At 32.7% G+C, this 19,920-nt stretch overlaps 1 protein-coding gene across 1 annotated transcript; it reads left to right on the top strand.

The window, feature by feature from the left end:
- The first annotated feature begins 408 nt into the window (after positions 1–408).
- LOC123661224 (G-protein coupled receptor moody-like) lies at positions 409–18,530 on the top strand. The gene is made up of 8 exons (XM_045596211.1): positions 409–464; positions 3,471–3,611; positions 4,754–4,924; positions 13,451–13,578; positions 15,745–15,898; positions 16,585–16,814; positions 17,628–17,819; positions 18,274–18,530. The coding sequence occupies exons 1-8, from the start codon at positions 409–411 to the stop codon at positions 18,528–18,530; spliced, it is 1,329 nt and encodes a 442-aa protein (XP_045452167.1).
- Positions 18,531–19,920: the final 1,390 nt, after the last annotated feature.

Raw genomic sequence — 19,920 nt, 5'->3', positions numbered from 1 at the left:
ACAACAACTAAAACACTATTCAGAATTGTATTTGAAACTATTGTAGCTAGGTTCTAGTACAATATGTTATACGTTTAAATATATGACTGTTATAGACTGCACATTCAATAACTATTCTATGCTAATATTATTAAGGAAATTATATATACCGATTAAAATGCCTATTAGAATGCTACGTTTTCAATGACATAGTCTATATTTTGATGGATAAAGCCGAAACTGTCCAAGTCATATAATACACACACGCTCGAGGCAGCGAATGAAACTAGTTCATTATTATTACATTATTGACACTTAAACTTTTAAAATTAATAAATTACAAATAAAATGATTGATAGATAATAAAATAAAAATAGATTGTAGCATCAGATGGTTTAATTATATTTATTTTTGTTTCAGATAGTAAAAATGGCCGACACAGAAATATTTAATTACACAGATGTGCAACAGAGTGAACTCTCAAAGTAAGTACAAAACAAAGCTTTTAATTTTTTATTTTATATGTAGTAGATGGTATTTATGAGCTATTTTCCGCTACGTTAGTCTGTGTTATGTTTGGAAAATACTGTTCATTTTTAACCGACTTCCAAAAAAGGAGGAGGTTCTCAATTCGACTGTATTTTTTTTAAACAATACCTATGTAACAATACACGCACTACACATTTTATTAATTTTATTTTTATTTTTTATTTTTTTACGTAAGTATAATAATATATTAAACTACGGTTTCGTAATCTATTCAATATTTTTCTTTTAATAATTTAAACTAAATATGTTTATACTTGTAACAATGTTAATGAAAGCTACCTAAATTATTAGATATAATAAATATAATAAAAAAATTCTGTAATTCCCTGAATTTATCAGTCAGATAACGATTCAAAAAAGGAGAGTTGTAACCACAAACTGTACATGCCTTAAACATTAAAATGCTTAAAATTACGAATACATTCTAGATACAAAGAAAATATTCTTACATGTATTTTTAATGTTTCGTTTTCTTTTTTTTTTTTACGAAAAAATGAAAAATTCACGCATACATGTGTTCATTTAAAACAAAAAATAGCATTCGTTGTTCAGTCCTCTTTATGCTTTGTTTTAAAATCTTTTTATTCATTATTAAAAGTACTTACAACACCGCTGACACTTAATGCTTTGGTTATTTTCACGTTAGCAATAAAAGCTAGGCACAAAAGACATCCGGTCCGCTCTGTGGTACCTAAGGGTTACTTGAATGAATTCTATGAAGTCTGAGAATATGCTTACTTTATTTTATTTCGATACGATAATCGGATTGAATTTTTCTTATTTTATTTAATTATAAATGATTTTGGATAGAAATTGCTAAAAAGTACGTTACAAAAGCTTAAAAACAAAAAAAAGGATGGAGGGACAAACAAAGACCGCTTTGCTATTAAATAACGTATTGTATAATAGCGAAAATTTTGCAGTAAAAGAAAAATTTGTATAGGTATTACACCGAATACACGTATTATCCTAATATTTGATGTAACATTTTTAAACTATGTGCCTGTATATTGCGATGATAGTATTAAATATCAATTTAAAAAATCTGATAGTTTAATAAAACAAATACTTTACTTTAAAAAAGGAACATAAAATGAAAACTAGCACGTGATAATTTGCTACATATAAAATATCATAAAAAATATGAATAAAAAAAATCATATATTATAAAGAGAAAAACTTTACTGGAATGTTATTTTAAAACAGGGTAATAACATTTAGACTCCCTAATAGACATTACATTTTGTTTCGTGCCTACGTGTTAAGCTTTTTAGACTCTCATTACAATTAATTAAGTTTTTAGTCGTGCTATTTCAACATTTTCACTTTTTTTAAAGTAATATTGAAAAAAATGTTTTGTTTAAAAACTTATTTAACTTTTCATAAATTTAAAGAACAGTGTAGTATTTTTATGTGATTAATTTTCCATTAATTACTTAGTTATAATATAGATTCAGAGCAAAATTTAATCAATAAAAAGTTTAATCTTAGTAAGATAATTAAATATCACGTGTATTTTCTTTCGTCTAAACAAAGTTTAATAAATGCACGCTCCTCTGGGTTAAAAGTAATTTAATTTAATTTACAATAAAAATTATACCAGTGAACATTTCTTAAGCTTTTACAAAGTGCAGGCTTAACAAGAAATAATAGTTAAAAGATGAATGTTAAAGCATAACAATTAACAGGATTTAAATAATAAAAACATATTGCATTACTTTTCTCTTTAAAAATGTTCACCGTAGTTTATTATTACGTTTCTATTATTAAAACGTTTCCTGCTAAATGCTTTCAACAACAATCCCCTTTTTTCCTCTTATTTAAATGAAATATAGGGTAAAATAAAATTGAACCTTATTAATAGACTTTGAACTTAAATTGTAGTTTGTATTAAAAAGTGCAAACGTGAAAACTTGATACTGTAAATTCGTCTTTTTTTGCAATATCTCTAGACTTGGTTTTAAATTGCTTCTACTCAATTTGTCAATGCATATAGCTCGCTCTAGGGTTTGCGACCACGGGACAAATAGAATATACATTTTATAATAATTATAAATATTGAAGCTTTTAATATAACTTTAATTTACTTACAAATAACTTTAATTATTACGTTATAATTTAATATAGAACCAAATAATTATAACGGCTTTCATTTTACTTTCTTTACAAATGTCACAAAACTCGGATTAAATTTTCATTATGTCCTTTCGTAGGACCAAATTCAAAAGTTTGTTTCGTAACAATAGAATTTTTCTTTCAGATTTCTCTTTATATAACATATTAAAAATTTAATTTCCGTTAATATTCCGTCTAGCCACTAGATTTCGTCTAGCTATTAGAAAAATCGCATCTTGTTCTTATATCTGTTATATTGCTTGCCATTTTATTATACATTACATAATTATTATCTCATCTTACATCAGACCTGTCTGTGTATTTAACTAAAAATATTAAGAATTTTGTATTTATACGTTGAATTTATACGAAGATACAGTTACTGGAGCGCGACGTGAGAGATTATTATAATTTCTGACAGCTTAATTTTTTTATATAATACTTGTTGTCTTACTCTTTAAATTTGTTCTAATCTAAACAAAACTCGCATATAAGTTGACTAAAGATACAACTTTAATAACTTAATAACGAAGCGTTTGACACATTATGTTCTTATTTAGTTGATTTTATATCATATAATTAAAAACACAATTAAATTCACACATAAAATGTCACAATATAGTTTGACTATAGCAATTTTTTTAAAAAAAAACTTTTCTGTGGTCTCGGCGTTTGTTTGTGTAGTGTTGTTCGAATCCTTGACAGGCAAATAAATATTTGTATAATTATTGACATCGAAAAAAGTTGCGTTTTCATTCATAATTTTATCTAATATTAAAAAGGAAAATAAAACTTAAATTTTTTTAACCAAGTTTGTACTTGTTTAGGTCTTCCCCAGCACTTCTCACAGTCGCGGCGGTGGTCACAGCCATCATCATGGTGGTGGGTCTGTCTGGGAATCTCCTCACAGTCGTCGCCCTGTTAAAATGCCCTAAAGTGAGAAACGTAGCAGCTGCATTTATTATTAGGTGAGTACGTGTTCAAGTAAGGTTTTAAAGCAATGACCAATATTGAAACAATGAGTGTATTCTTGTTGGGTAGTATTGAACAAAAATAAAATATATCTATTATGTATTGTAATAAGTATAATATTACCCGCTTATATTTCGCTTTACAAACAACCAATTCTGCCCGGTGTTCATTTGAGGAATAAAACTAAGTAAAATATTATATAGCCTATATATAGCCTTCCTCGGTTTATGGACTCTTATTACTTTACGAACTTTACGGAATCTTTTGACAAATACTAAAATAATTATTCAGTTCAAACCAGTAGTTCCTGAGGTTAGCGCGTTCTATCAAATAAATATTCAAACAAACTCTTCAACCTCATAATATTGGAATAAATGTACCCCATTACATTTTTACATTAAAAAGGATATTGAAATTCGGATTCATTTTTATACCATAAAGCTATTGCGGAGCTAAGTCTTAAAATGCGTAAATTCATTATTAAAATAATTCTTATAAATATCAGTCATGAGATATGACCCACCTCGAATACAAAAAAAATGCTCTTTTTTCTTTTTTATTTCTCCCTCGTAGCAAAGCGAATAAAACAAACGAGTGTCATGAGACTAGATTCTTAGAAATTCAAGTTTAAAAAAATAACAGACGTTAAAAAGTTCTTTTATGTTTTCTTTGTTATCTTTCAGCTCGTTTTTCCTTAAGATAAAAAGTATAATGTAATGTCTTGTGTCTCTTCAAAGTAGCTTATTTTTCAATGAAGTTAATTTTAAAAGGAAAACTAGTACGGGTAAGGTAAACTAGTATAGCCTTAGTATAAACAAATCTTTATTTGCGTATTTATTTTTATAACAAAAAAGTGCGTGCGTACAAAGTACACATATCAGGAGTGAAACTTCTTTGACAAACTAATGTTTAAGTCTCCTTTATATTCATACAAATCTAAAGCATTGGATTTTCGTTCTAGTGTCATCGACAAAAAGGTTGCCATTTCATCAACACGTTGCCGTTTTATCCGTAAAAATTTTACCCTCATACGCCTAAAGAAGTAGCATTTCAAAGAACCTAAAAAAATTTTTCGAAGAATTAGACTTCGAACTGATATATGAAACTATTAAAGCTAATTTAGTATTTTTTATTCCAGTTTGTGCATAGCTGATTTTCTATTCTGTGCTGTGGTACTACCGTTCGCTATATCGGGCTTCTGGACCAAGACTTGGTCTCATGGGGGCGTCTTATGCAAACTGGTACCGTTTCTACGATATGGGAATGTAGGAGTGTCTCTACTGAGTATTGCTCTCATTACCTTAAACAGGTGAGTCCCTTGTGTTTTCTTTGTATGTTAGTTTATATAATTGTTTAATTAACAACCTTGAAAAATATTAGAATACTAAAAATTTAAACTCCCGTGTGTCGTCCCTGCCCGTATGTCACTACCGTAAGCCACTGCTCTAAAAAGAAGCCTCTCCTATTTCCAAGTTGCCGTTTTGACTTTGCTACCTATCTTTCTGAATCAGGGAAATTATTAAGATATTAGCTGACGATATCATGACTATACGAGAGTGCGCTGTGACGAGGGACGATCAGTGCTTTTCATAAAATCTAAATATAAAAGGTTAAATGCCTAATAAGCTTAAAAATCACATTTTTTTTTAATTAATACAATTTAAATGTACATATTATATCATCTTAAATTATTTGATTGTAATAAAATTCATTCATGCATGATAGAGCGTATAATCACGTCAAGAATTTCATATCGATTGGCGACTACGACCGTTAAGAGTCATATGTAGAATCCTAATGAGTAATAAGAATGCACAGCATGTAAACCTTTGCGACTTCTCCTTGGTCTCAGCGTTGTATCTCGTGTGTAGGTCAGGGGATAACGGTTACATTGTCTTTGTTCGTAACACTGGAAAGAACACAAAACGAGATTGCACACATGGCTACCTTTGTACGTGATTTTTTACATTAATCCCGCTTTAATTATTTATTATTCTTATCTCTATTTCAAGTAATCGACCGTAAAGAAATGTATTTATTTACGTTTTAAATATGTTACAGAGATTTATATTCTATTTGTTATTAATAATAATAATAAATACTCTTTATTGTACACCACAAAGAAACATTATAACAAAAGTGATACATGAAAAGAAAGATGTACAAAGGCGGTCTTATCGCTAAGAGCGATTTCTTCCAGACAACCTTTGGGCATAGGACATAGCGAAGAAAAAGAGAAGCGGTAGGGAAGTGTACAAACAGTTGATAAAGAATTGGCATATAGTTAACAAGCAGTACGATATTAATAGAAGTAAATATACATATACACATACATATACACACAATATACATACACATACATATATACAAATAAATATATACATATATACTACATAAACAAATACTATATAATATATATATTTATGGAGCTGATAATGATAATTATGAAGTATTTAGTGACAAAAAATGCGCCTTTAGATATTTTTTAAAACAGGCAAGAGATTGAGCTTTTCTTATAGAGAGAGGAAGAGAGTTCCAAAGTTGTACAGCTTTAACAGAAAAGGAGTTTGAATAAAAGGAAGTAGTATGAGAAGGAGTTTTGAGTGTTAAGGTTGAAGATGACCTGAGGGAACGTTCATGAGTGTCACAGAGAAACTCAAAGCGATTTTTTAGATAACGCGGTGTATCTGGATGGAAAAGTACACAATATAGTAAAGAAAGGATGTGAGTATTCCTGCGAAAGCGGATAGGGAGCCACTTGAGTTGATTACGAAAATCGGAGACATGGTCATATTTGCGAAGACCAAATATGAACCGTATGCAGAGATTCTGGAGGCGCTCAAGCTTATTTAACTGCTCCTCTTTAAGGTCTAGGTAACAAATATCAGCATAGTCAAGAATCGGTAGTAGGAGTGACTGTGCTAACGCAATCTTGGTAGGCATAGGAAGAACATATTGAAGCCGGCGGAGGGATCTGATAGCTGCGAATAATTTGCGACTTAACTCACTCAGTTGATGCGTCCACGAGAGGTGACTGTCAAAAATTATGCCGAGGTTTTTTACTTTATCGCTGTAATTAATAACGGTGTTATTAAAAATGACGGGTGGTATAAGTGACCAGTCAATTCGAGACACTAGTTTTGAACTACCGATGATAATGACTTGACACTTAGAAGGATTGACGTTTAAACCGTATGATTTACTCCAACTATGAATGTTGTCCAAGTCATTATTCAACTCAATTATAGAGGTCGGTAAGTCCACTAATTTTGCATGAGAGTAAATTTGGAGATCGTCTGCATACAGGTGATAGGGAGAAGTTATATGAGGACCGAGAGAGTTTATGAAGATCGAAAAAAGAAGAGGAGACAACACGCCACCTTGTGGAACGCCGGCAATTACGTTTAACCAGTCTGAAAATGAATTTTCGACACGCAGACGCTGCCGCCGTCCGCACAAGTAACTATGAAACCAGCCAATTGCCGATGGAGATATGCCAAGAGAACACAAGATAGCCAGTAGAATATCAAAATCGACAGTATTAAACGCATTGCTAAAGTCTAGCAGGGTCAATACCGTGGATTCTGTCCGTCCATAGCTAATCGAATGTCGTCAGTGATTTCGACCAGAGCCGTAGCCGTACTATGACCTTTACGGAAACCGGACTGATAAGGATTTAGGAGATTGTTTGAGTGCAGGAACAGTGAAAGCTGCTGATGGACAAGACGCTCTAAGACTTTGGACAAAAAAGGAAGGATTGATATTGGACGAAGATCAGAAAAGGCGATGAAATTAGGTTTCTTGGGTAAAGGAATAATTTGAGCGTCTTTCCAGCAGGTAGGAAAGGTATTGGTACACAAGGATTCGTTTAAGATATGAGTTATAACAGGTAAAAGGGAATCTAAGATAGGGATGATCATATTACGGTTAATAGAATCAGATCCTACGGCATCTGAATTAACGGCTAATATGCTCTTCTTGAGATCACATACAGACAATTGAGAAAAAGTAAAAGATGATGACAGTAACGGAGTTCTAATAGCAGAAAGTTGGTTGAGGGTGTTAGACTTAGTCCTAGAGTCTATATTGACAGAGGATGTGAAATATTTATTAAGTTGGTTAAGGTTAAATGAGTTTGAAGCTATATTTTGTTTGATTTTGCCAACTCCTAGTGATTTGAGGAATTTCCAAATTTTCGCAGAGTCTGCTTCCTCTGAAACAGAAGTATGGATATGGCGTCGTTGTGCATCCCTACATGCCTTGTTGCAGCGATTCCGAGATATTCTATACTTCTCCTTGTTCGACGGGCTTGGGTCAGCCTTAATCTGACTTTTGCTTTGTTCTTTAGAAGCTGTAATGACTTAATTTCCGTTGTAAGCCAGGGAGCAGGCAGATGTCTAATACGCACGGGTCGAACAGGAGCATGCACATCGTATAGTTGGATTAGGCGGGAGTTAAAGATATCAATCTTTTCATCCACTGCAGAAGAGCTAAATAACGCTGACCAGTCAATCATAGCAGCATCCTCACGTAGGCGGTTCAACTCCATACCCCCAAAACTGCGCTGCAGAAGAATTCTCGACTTTGCCTTTGGTGGTCTGATCTTATATGAGAGGAAAATGAGATCGTGGTAAGAGAATGCATCGGCCGGGCACTGTCCATGCTTAACAACAAAGTCTGGAGAGGAGACAAATATCAAATCAAGGAGTGATGGAGAGCATGTGGGAAGGGTATGGGTGGCGTTCAAGGGAAGGATGTGCATGCTTACAGAGCTTACAAGAGAGCGTAGGCGTGAAGCTCTGTAGTCTTGCTTGAGGAGGCAGGTGTTAAAATCACCCATCACTACCGTGTGACTATACTGTGGTGTAAGTACTTCTAAGAGATTTTCAAGGGACTCAAAATAGTCAACAGCGTTTGGTGGGCTATAATAAACACCCAGAAGGAGCTTTGTACTAGACAGGTGGATTTCTAAGAATAGGTGGTCTGGGCCATACCCATCGTGAGAAATAGATTGGCTAACGATTTTGTAGGAAATGTGAGAGCGAAGGTAGATGGCAACGCCACCTCCGGGTCGCCCAACACGGTCGTTGCGGATTAAATCGTAACCTGGGAGGGAATAGGAAACTGATGATAAGCAGGGCTTAAGCCAAGATTCACTTACCAAGATCGCATGAATATTATTATTTTGGAAAGAGGACAACATATCAGGATAGTGAGCAGGAATACTCTGTGCATTAATGTGGATGATATTTAAATTTTTTGGAACATCAAGAAATTGAGAGTCAAGAGTTTCGCTAAGAGAAGGAATACTAAGGAAGCTTAAGTCATCGCTGCACAATTCAGAGGAGGAAAAAGAATGAAATGTTTCGTCATTGTCACTAATCATAAACTTGCGTATGTATAAAAAAATAGTAATATAATAGAAATTATTATAAAATATGAATATATAAATAATGATATATTAATATGTAATTAATTATGTAATAATACAATAATAATATGTATATTTATATTAGCCCTAAAAAATGGCATCCATACACCCGCCAGCTGCAGAGGAATATACAAAAATCATTAAACTAGAAGAACAAAAAAAAGAAAAAAAAAAAGAAAAACACTAGAAGCAAAACAACATATACACGTGAGACAAACACACTACCAGAATATAGAAATTATAATAATGATATTAAAATTTAAGTTAACAATATTTTTAAAAATAGATAATCCAACTAATAATTTTTTTACATATATATCAATTCAAAGATGAAATTAAAACGGAATAATACAATATAATCACATCAATACAGAACTTGACACTTGCATATTGCACTTGCTTATTCTTCATTTGTAATTCATATTAACATAATAAATATTAGAATAATTCTATTAGTGTGTTATATTTCAAAGAAATCCAATGATCAATACCTTAATTTACTTAGGTAAAGATGAGGGCTTAAGGCATAATGTATACCTATAATACATTTTTGTAATCTTTTATCGTTTAGGTTTATATTATTCTAGCACTTAACTTACTAACCCACAGTGCAATGATGCAATTAGCATTTAACTCAGTCAAGGCATTATTAAACCTAGTTATGTACTACGCACCGTATTATAATTTCATGAGAACGAATAATCATTACATGACTAGCATTCAATTTGTAATCAAATTATTAGTAACATAATCAGTATAATGAATAATTGTATTTGCTCGCAAACGAAAAAAAAACCGACTTCAATTACATCGACATGTAATACAACGTAGGTCAAAGAAAAAATAGTCAAGTAAAAACGCATTATTAGATATAACTCAAAAAGTATTTGTTAGATCTCAAATAAATTTATGTGGAACCAAATGACACACACCACCTTTCGATTAAAAAAAAAATGTCCAAATCGGTCCACCCAGTCAAAGGTTCTGAAGTAACATACATAAAATAAAATAAAAAGAAATACAGTCGAATTGAGAACCTCCTCCTTTTGGAAGTCGGTTAAAAATATATGACTTTGTATTTTTTAATTTTACTTTACCTAATGAATAACATTTGAATGGTCGGATTAAAAAAATCACTAAGTCCATTTTATAGCATTTGAAATAATGGAATGGCATTATTTCATTGTGTACACATATATAGGAGTAGGTATTTTTTTAAAAGACATCTGTTAGTGTAGATTAATACATTTCGATGGAGGAAAATAAAAAATAATGAATTTCCATTAGGATAGAAACCATTGAACATAGGGATTATAACTTCTACTTAAAAATCTTGAGTACTTGGAAAAAATAACAGGTACACTAGGTAGACTAGTTTATAACCACGGCTTCGCCCTCATAAAAATCAGATGAAAAAATAAGGATAAATAAAAAAGTTCATTTAATATTCTTGTAACTCGAAAATTCCAATTTGGTCTATTTTAACCTAAAAATATAAAAAACTTATCAATAAACACTGAAAGGTACCTACGTAATTTATACTAAATATTAAATCTTAAATTAATAACTAAAATCAAGACAACTAGTAAAATAGAGCTCCGAAGTTTCAAAAAATGATCGTGCTTTACGACCACACGACTGAAGTAAAGCTTCTTTAGCAATAGGCCTGCACTGTGTCTTAGATATACGAAAGGAATACGGCTATGAGAGAAACAGTGAAAGAAAATGAGTGCTCGCACCTCTCTCTCTTACTCCGTTCGCGTCGCCTACTCACACTATTCATAATGCTCTCGCCACGTATTCACCAGCTTACTCCTCAAATCAAGCGTATGTAAAGAAGTTGTACTTCAAAATCGATTAGCAAACTTTGAAAATGACAGTTGACATCAACGACGTCTAGCGTAATTTAAATCATAGGCTTAACTTAATAATTCCTAACGATACACGGTGGCATTTGGTAAAAAGGCATCAGAATGTAGATATATTTTTACGTAAATAAAGAAATTGATTTATAGACACAGTCGCAGGTGCTGGTGATATTGTTGCAAATGAAAACGTATAAATAATTTTTGTGGATATATCTGTTACTATGTATCCAATATTCTAAAGAAACTCATTTTCCTGCCCTGTGTAGTTTTTAATAAAGTAACAGGAAGCTTTTGTATTTATCTGTATAAAGAATTTAATATAAATTATATATACCTATTATAAGTTTCAGTAAAAAAAAATTTGATAACTTAAACAATGCGGTAAACACTTTGGTGATACAAAATTTTGTATGAAATTTTATTAAATAAAATGTCTTATTTCCGAGTTATTTAAATATAATTAATCATATTGCCCTGAACTAATTTTGATAAGATTTTGTAGTAAAACACTTTCTTTATGTAACATTCTTTTAAAATGTAAAAAATATACCGCGTTTTCAAATTTTATAGTCAATGCAAGCCAAGTCTTTTTTAATTTATATCACAGAACGAATAGGCTAAAAAGTTCGTAGCCGTTTTACTTTGTAGTATATATACCTTATCCATACATTATAATTTTTTAACATTATTATCCCCCTGTAATCAGAAACATTGCTAAAATATACCTTATCCCTACATTATAATTTTTTAACATTATTATTCCCCTGTAATCATAAACATTGCTAACTATCGCTAGTTGCTGACCAATAACCAGAATTATATTATTATATAAGAAACATTATACACTTATTACATAAAAATTTTCAATTACATATGCAAAACGACTACCATTTTACAGTTTAGTGATTTTCGGGGATAGACTACACACTACATGTCTGTAGCTTACAATTTTCACAATGATTTGCTTTCGCTCCACAAATTTCGAAAAACATTTAAAACTATCACATCTGAAGAGCAAATGAACACCTTGTTATTACATTTAACATTATCGTTAGTGGTTCCCTCTTAAGAGTCTGAGCATGATTCAGCCAGATTTTTTTGTATCTCTTAAAACAAATTTTGCACAAAAATAATTTTAGTGTCTTACCAGAATATTCTGGGCACTTTGGTGCAACAAGCTATTCAACTTAATTATATTAATAAATATTATTAATTTAATTTACGAAACTTCAGTAAGTTCAATAAGTTCATGCAATGCCGATAGTTCTTAAGAATTCAGATTAATTTTATTTTATTTATTAAAAAGTAAATAAAATAGAGAATAGACGCAAACAATACTTTCTTTTGTTTATCTACATTTTTAACTGACTTCAAAATAGGATGAGGTTACTCAATTCGAACGTATATATACATATAAAAATATTTTTATTATATATGTTCGGGAATAACTTCGTCGTTTATGAACCGATTTTGACAATTCTGTTTTTGTTGGTAAGGAGATATCCCAAGAATATCGAGGGGTACCCTCGAAAATCGTAATGACCACTAGTGCGTTTGTTATTTTTATTTTATTTCGTCTACTTACATTGTATTACTTGTCGGTGTAATTGAAGTCGGTTTTTTTCATTTGCTAGCAAACACAATTATTATCTTTATTTATTCCATCAAAGATTTATGAGATTATATTTCATCAGCTTTGTAGTAAAAACTTATATCTCCCTATAAACGCCACAGAACAACACAAAACGGTTTTTATGTTTGTTATAGTGGGTGGTAATGTTTTTGATACTTCAAACAAAAAGCGTTGGTTTGGCTTTACCCAGAGAGATCTGTAGATGTGGTTAACAGAAGCCCAATAACTAAATACCAATAAAAAGCTGAAATTTTTTTTTTGTGTACCAACTTTCGTCGTCATTTTGAACTCAGACTCTGATATCTGTTGATATACATTTCAGCCTATCGCAGTTCACTACTAGACATAGGTAAGGTAAGGTAAGAACGGGCTGGTTTCCGCAACTCGACGACATTGCGCCTATTTTGCGTGTGTAACACTGTTAGACATTGGCATCACATGAGTTCACGCCAAAAACGGCGTGAACTCGTATGTTTTTCCCATTGTCACCAAGCTGGGCAGGCGGGTTGGTGGCCGCAGGGCTGGCTTTTTCGCACCGAAGACGCTGCTGCCCGTCTTGGGCCTGCGTATTTCAAAGCCAGCAGTTGGATGGTTATCCCGCTATCGGTTTGCTTTTTAAGTTCCGAAGTGGTAGTGGAACTGTGTTATCCCTTAGTCGCCTCTTACGACACCCACGGGAAGAGAGGGGGTGGCTATATTCTTTACTGCCGTAACCACACAGTATATCTGTTGCAACAAAAATAGCTTATATAGGTTGATAAAAGCTATTTTTGTTTACCTTTAATTAATTTAGATACGGTTTCTCCTTCCTTCCTTATACACTTGAATTTTTGTTTTAATAAATAAGTTAAATTTAATTTTCCTTCTAAATCCTGACCTTTTGTTTCATTTATTTGCTTTCAGGTATATAATGATAGCACATCACAGTTGGTACTCGCGTGTGTACCGGAAACACAATATAGCCCTTATGATCGTCTTCTCTTGGATGTTTTCGTACGGGATGCAGATACCAACACTCCTTGGAGTTTGGGGTAAGACTTGTCGCGCTAAGCACCTAAAGTGGTATTTAATTCAATATTATTGAAATAAACTATGAGTGTCGTTAAACTTGAGTATACCTTTTTAATAACTTTTGCTCTGGCTCACACGGATAAAAAAGACAAAAAACGAAAATTAAAGAAATAAAATTCTAGTACATTTTATGAATGACTTTAAAAGCAACTAATTCAGTTCCCTATAATCCTTGTGTAGGCAGTGTATACACAGTGCAAACGTATTCGTTTATTTAAAGATATGATGACACAATAGCCGTCGAGGCAATTGGTTTATTCCTTCTATTCTTAGACGTAATCTTGATCAATTTTAATACCACAAAGATCTAACTATACTACAAAAATTATGTGTATGCAAAACACGATATAATTTTTATGTTCATGTTTATTAGATAATATATGTATGTATTTAAATGTCCAAATGCACGATAATAATAATTACTAAAATCCAAATGCACATTCAGTTTCATCGTTAACTTAAAATGTAAATAGTCCTCAGAAATGATTAAATCCCCTGTAGCACAGGGATTATTGTTACAGCTTAACTGAAATGGATGTAATGTAATATAAGCAGATGTATTTTACTAACGAAGGCATTAATTTTAACAGTAAGTCTTTATTTAGGTAGGTAAATGGAAATAAAACTTTTCAGACAGCTTACTAAAGCCTACTCGTATTAAACAAAGCAGTCAACCTGGGGTTTTGAATAGCCTCTCTATTCCTAAGAGATGTATAAATTTAGTTTCATTTGGTATTCGACATTTTCAGGTTAATTGTACGTTTTTAATTATTATTCGTATGATTTATATTAAAACTAGCTGACTCGGCAAACGTTGTCTTGCCGCTAAACGTTATTTAAAAATAGAGGTTGGTGGTAGAAGGGTGAAAATTTAGGGTTCCATGTATTTTTCAACGCCAAATCATAATAAAATAAAAAATAAATAATTTATCTCAAAATTAAAAAAAAAAATTGGGGTGGACTACCCGTAACATTTAGGGGGATAAATAAAATAGATGTTGCTCGATTCTCTAACCTACCCAATATGCACACAAAATTTCATGAGAATCAGTCAAGCCGTTTCGGAGGAGTTTAACTACAAACACCGCGATACGAGAATTTTATATACCTAATAGATTCTGTTGTTAATTTGCTATTTTGTATACTGACTAAACTTAAAATAATCAATATTGAAATATCATAATTCAGCCTGACACATCCGACTGTTGGGCATATAAGTCTCCTTCTCCATGTAGAAGAAGGATCGGAGCTTAATCCGCTTAATCGACCACGCTGGTCCAATGCTGGTTGGCGAATATATTCCCTATTTGAGTAACGATCGCTATCAGGTACTTATAATAACAAACGGGACCGACACCTTGACGTGTTCTTCTAACACGGTGGGGAGACCAAGGACGCACACAAGGACAGACATCCAAATCGGAAAGAAATATTTAAACAAATACAAATATCCATCCCGAGCGGGAATCGAACCTGCAAACAGTCGGTGTTTAGGCTCGTACATGGCACACAAACCACTACACAGAGCGGTTGTTATATTGAAATGTGGCTTTTATAAATTTATTAATCTTACATACAAAGTTCTCGTGTCACAATGCTAGTTAAAATACTCTCCCGAAACGGCTGGACCAATTTTTATGAAATTTTGTGTGCGTATCGGGTAAGTCTGCGAATCAGCTGACATCTATTTTTCATACCCCTAAGTTATAGGGGGGGGGGACAAAGGGGGTTTAAAAACATATATGGCAAAACAACGTCTGCGAGGTCAGCTAGTTATTTAATATTTTCCTCCGTCAACGTATTTTATTTTTTTTGATACTATTTTATTTCCTATAATTTCGTTTATTTAATATTCATATTTCTAGGACTATTAATAAAATCGGTTGTGTTTTTCTAGTTTCTATTATTTTTAATTGAATGATAAAATTTCTGAGAAATAAAGCAGATATTGAAGCATTTTTACATCAAAAATATCAAATTTTATTTAGTATATGACTACAATTACTACAAAATAAAATTATATCGGTACTTAAGGTCGAAGTCGGTCAAAAGTCGTTCTTAATAAATCCCTGATTCGATATTGTGAACACATAATTTAATAGTATAAAATATATATATTTATTTAGGTAAATTCGACTACGACCCAGAGCTAGGCACGTGTTCAATAGTGCCGGATGACAACGGCCGCTCTGCGAAGACGGCACTCTTCGTCATCGCCTTCATCGTTCCAGCAATGTTGATCTTCATTTGCTACGCTAGAATATTTTGGGTCGTACACAGGTAAAACATTTATTATTCCTTGAACTGTAATACCAATCTACAATAAATAACCCCTAACCGTTATTCTTTTTCTTTCATGTCATCACCCGTTTACCTAAGTCAGCAACCCATTTGTTGTTGCAAGGTTCTAACCAGCGGTGATCTCTCAAGATCTTTTGACCCGCCTGCACATTTATCCAGAACCAAAAGGATAAAAATATAGCGCGTATAAAATTACATTTTAGTAACTAAATTTTTATATTGCTTTAAAGAAAAATAACAGACTTTAAAAAGTGCAATTTCATTGGTTTCAATGACTATTTTGGTACATTTCATTTCTAACCGGAAAAGGCAGGTAATATGATTTTTTATGCTCTAAAGCGCTTTCCTTATCTTTATGGAGCGAGAACAAATGGGAAGCTGACGTTTTTATACTTTATTGAGTTTTATGAACTCGTAAAATAGTATACCTTACGTATCTGTAAGGGTCAGGCTACAAGTGTTGTTTTGTGGACTTATAAAAAGGGTACTAGTCAAAATTATTAAACTTTTACATATTTCCTTAATTAAAAAAAAAATAAAACCACAAAACTATTACATTATTAGGTATATATTAATCTCTTGTCTTAAAATCCATACTCGCTTGAAGAATTATTATCGAATAAGTACTTACAAAAGTACTTAAACTGATTGCTTAAATATTTCAGCTCAGAGCAAAGAATGCGTGAACATCAACGTACTCAGCACACGAAACCGAGTAGTACGTTAAATAATGGCAGTGACAAACGATCAACGATCAAAGATACGAGGGAAACGAAAGCGCGTCGCAACGAGTGGAGAATTACGAAGATGGTTCTCGCAATCTTCCTGTCTTTCCTCGTCTGCTACTTGCCCATCACTATCGCGAAGGTTGCAGATAGCCACGTACATTATCCTGGTAAATTATTTTAATTAACGTCTTATATATATATATATATATATATAAAAGATTCAATTAAATTTATTAATACAGCTAACACTGTAAGTTTGAAACATTAAATACTGTACCATATACTCTTTTCCTAATAATAAACTGGAATATAAATTTTATAAAATTTAACATTTACGTTAATGTTGATAGAAAAACATAAAAAAAATTTTCGTTGATACATGAATTAATCATTTGATCAATGATTGATTACCAAACCTTTCCTATTATTCATTGAACCGCTAAAAATCATAATACCTCTGAGGACTATGAATCCTATAATTAGGTACAACAATAATGAACAAGTGCCTTCTATTTATTATCCGAAAACATTTATACCAACTATTTTTAAATAAATTGAAAAAGGGCCTAACAGCCTGTAGAAATCTTAACTGTCAATTATTTCACCAATACACATATATAAATTATATAATATCCACATACTTCTGCCTTACTGACCATTGACAAAACCCCCTCTCTTCCCGTGGGTGTCGTAAGAGGCGACTAAGGGATAACACAGTTCCGCTACCACCTTGGAACTTAAAAAGCCGACCGGTGGCGGGATAACCATCTAACTGCTGGCTTTGAAATACACAGGCCGAAGACGGGCAGCAGCGTCTTCGGTGCGACAAAGCCAGTACTGCGGTCACCAACCCGCCTGCCCAGCGTGGTGACTATGGGCAAAACACAAGAGTTCACGTTATTTTTGGCGTAAACTTGTGGAGGCCTATGTCCAGCAGTGGATTGTATAGTCTGTAATGATGATGATGATGATTATTTCAGTGTTTCACATCACGGGCTACCTCCTGCTGTACGCGAGCGCATGCGTGAACCCGATCATCTACGTGATAATGAACGCGCAGTACCGAGCTGCGTACGCGGCGGCGCTGTGCTGCCCGCTGTCCCGGCTCGCCGGCCTCACCAGCGGTGCGTATCCCTCATCGCCCGCATGCCACCACGTCAAGAGACCGGAGCGCACGTCCGCGCTCGCCTCCTATATACGAACCTGAAGGTATCATCGCTTCGACTTCCTTGTGCACGGTGCTGTGTTTAGATTTGCATGGTAGACGCTTTCGATTTGCTTTCACACACGCAAATACATTGTTTCGTCTTATCTAAAAAACTTTACCTGTAAAAACCATTTATTATTTTAATTTTAAAACAAAAACAAAAACTAATTGCTTCAATTAAATAAATTAGACATATTCAAACATTCGCCACCGATAGAGTTTCTGAAACACAGCACGAAGGTTTTATAAGCTAAATCAAATTTGCTGTGTATCTTTTGACAACTACTATAATAGTCACCGTCAGATTTCTACAATAATGATGCAACACGCAAATGTGCTTACTGTCTGATGCTTTTGATAACTATAAAATAAATAAAGTAGTCATGGCGCGAAATAACTAGTCCCCAATTCTTTTAGAGAAATGGAACGAGCGTCACGGATACAGCTTCAGCAACACGCGAACGGTTCTAAGCCAAGTGTCGCTGGGGGAGTCGAGGGCAGACCCTCGGGGATCCCTGCCTACCGGAAGGTAGAACAATCAGGGGTGTTAAAGGGAGATCCTGGAAGGTCAACGGGAAGTCTACAAAGTCTACGTAGAAATGAGTCGGTTACCAGCGGGCTAGCGTCGCATAATATGAAGATAACAAGATTCGAAATAGACCAATATGGCGCCTAAATGTCGCTCTTTGTCATGACTTACCAAAGATTTATTTACTGCACATGAGTGAGATTTTTATACTCCATTAATGTAATTAATTACGTAATCCAAAAGACATTTAATTTAAAAAATATTTTATATTGCTTAACATCAAATCCGTCCTGCTAATGAGCGACACTTGGGCACTGTACCTACTAACCGTTATGTATATAGTTAAGATTATTATTAAGAATTATAATTTAATATAGCAAAAATTGGATATATATATTGTTGAAAATATTCCTAATTGTCGTTTTTGATGACAAAACTAACTAAACGGATATTTTAAAGAAAAAGATTTTTTACACAATACCAATCAATTCATAATTTCAATAAAATAAATTTATAATACACCTAAGATACATTCCAAATTATAATATAAATACATATATACCTCGAATAAAATACCGATACATTCCAATCTATTAGATATTTTGGATTTTGTTAATTTTAAGAATTGCCAAAGATTTTTTGGGTGTTGCCATGTGTAAAATTCTTTTTTTAATGTAGACTAAATTTACTTCAATATAGGCACGGACCTTGAGCGTTAACTATCAATCTGCCCAGCAACTTTGTTTTTTTGCTTGTTTGATGGTATAAAGCGAAACATGGGAGCGAGGTAATCATCATGTTGTACATTTGCCTAGCCAATCGCACTTCGCTGCAAAACTGTCATTCGTTTTTCGTGATTCGTTCCTCTCCCTTAATTAGTGCCTCATTACAAATCCTTTTTCTCGTCCTCGTGACTGACAAATTTGGCTACCGCTAATACTAATAACATTTTTAACACTTTGTATAATTATAGTAATTTTTCTCTTATGTATAAAAAAACAACATTTTACTGGTGTGCGACGTAAATGAATCGCAAACTAAAGGCAACTCCTGCACGATGAGCAAACCGATCCCCCTCTGTCACCGAGAGCTCAAGATCTTTGCCGATATCTTTAATAATAGTTTTTGATACCTATTTAATGTATTTAATTATTGCTTAGTAAAATTTTAATACCATGACAAGAAATATATCATTAGAATAATCATTTTATTTGTCCATGAATATTAAATGTATATTTCTGAGTAAGTGTCAGTATTTTGGACATATCAACGTAAGATTATGAGTGAAGTTTAGTATATAAATATTAATATTTTCACGACAAATTTATGTACCACAATGCCATATTAATTTTTAAGGATAGTGAAATGCGACACGCTTAATTTTTATGGTTATTTAGGTCATTTTATTTATTTTGTTTTTCGCTATTAGTTATTAATGTAAAGTTATGGAGATTGTTAATGTAATAAATGAATATGAATTATTATGAGGGTATTTTTTATCACTCGCAGCGAAACTGTATTTTATTCATTAAAATGT

Source organism: Melitaea cinxia, chromosome 16, assembly GCF_905220565.1.
Source record: "Melitaea cinxia chromosome 16, ilMelCinx1.1, whole genome shotgun sequence".
Classification (NCBI taxonomy): Eukaryota; Metazoa; Arthropoda; class Insecta; order Lepidoptera; family Nymphalidae; genus Melitaea; species Melitaea cinxia.
This window is presented reverse-complemented; position numbering and strand designations above follow the sequence as displayed.

What these genes read in the sequence shown, in the direction of transcription:
- LOC123661224 (XM_045596211.1), top strand. Translation starts at nt 409, where the DNA reads ATGGCCGACACAGAAATATTTAATTACACAGATGTGCAACAGAGTGAA. An exon ending in CAACAGAGTGAACTCTCAAA is followed by an intron (nt 465 to 3,470) that starts GTAAGTACAAAA and finishes GTACTTGTTTAG; the next exon opens with GTCTTCCCCAGCACTTCTCA. An exon ending in GCAGCTGCATTTATTATTAG is followed by an intron (nt 3,612 to 4,753) that starts GTGAGTACGTGT and finishes TTTTTATTCCAG; the next exon opens with TTTGTGCATAGCTGATTTTC.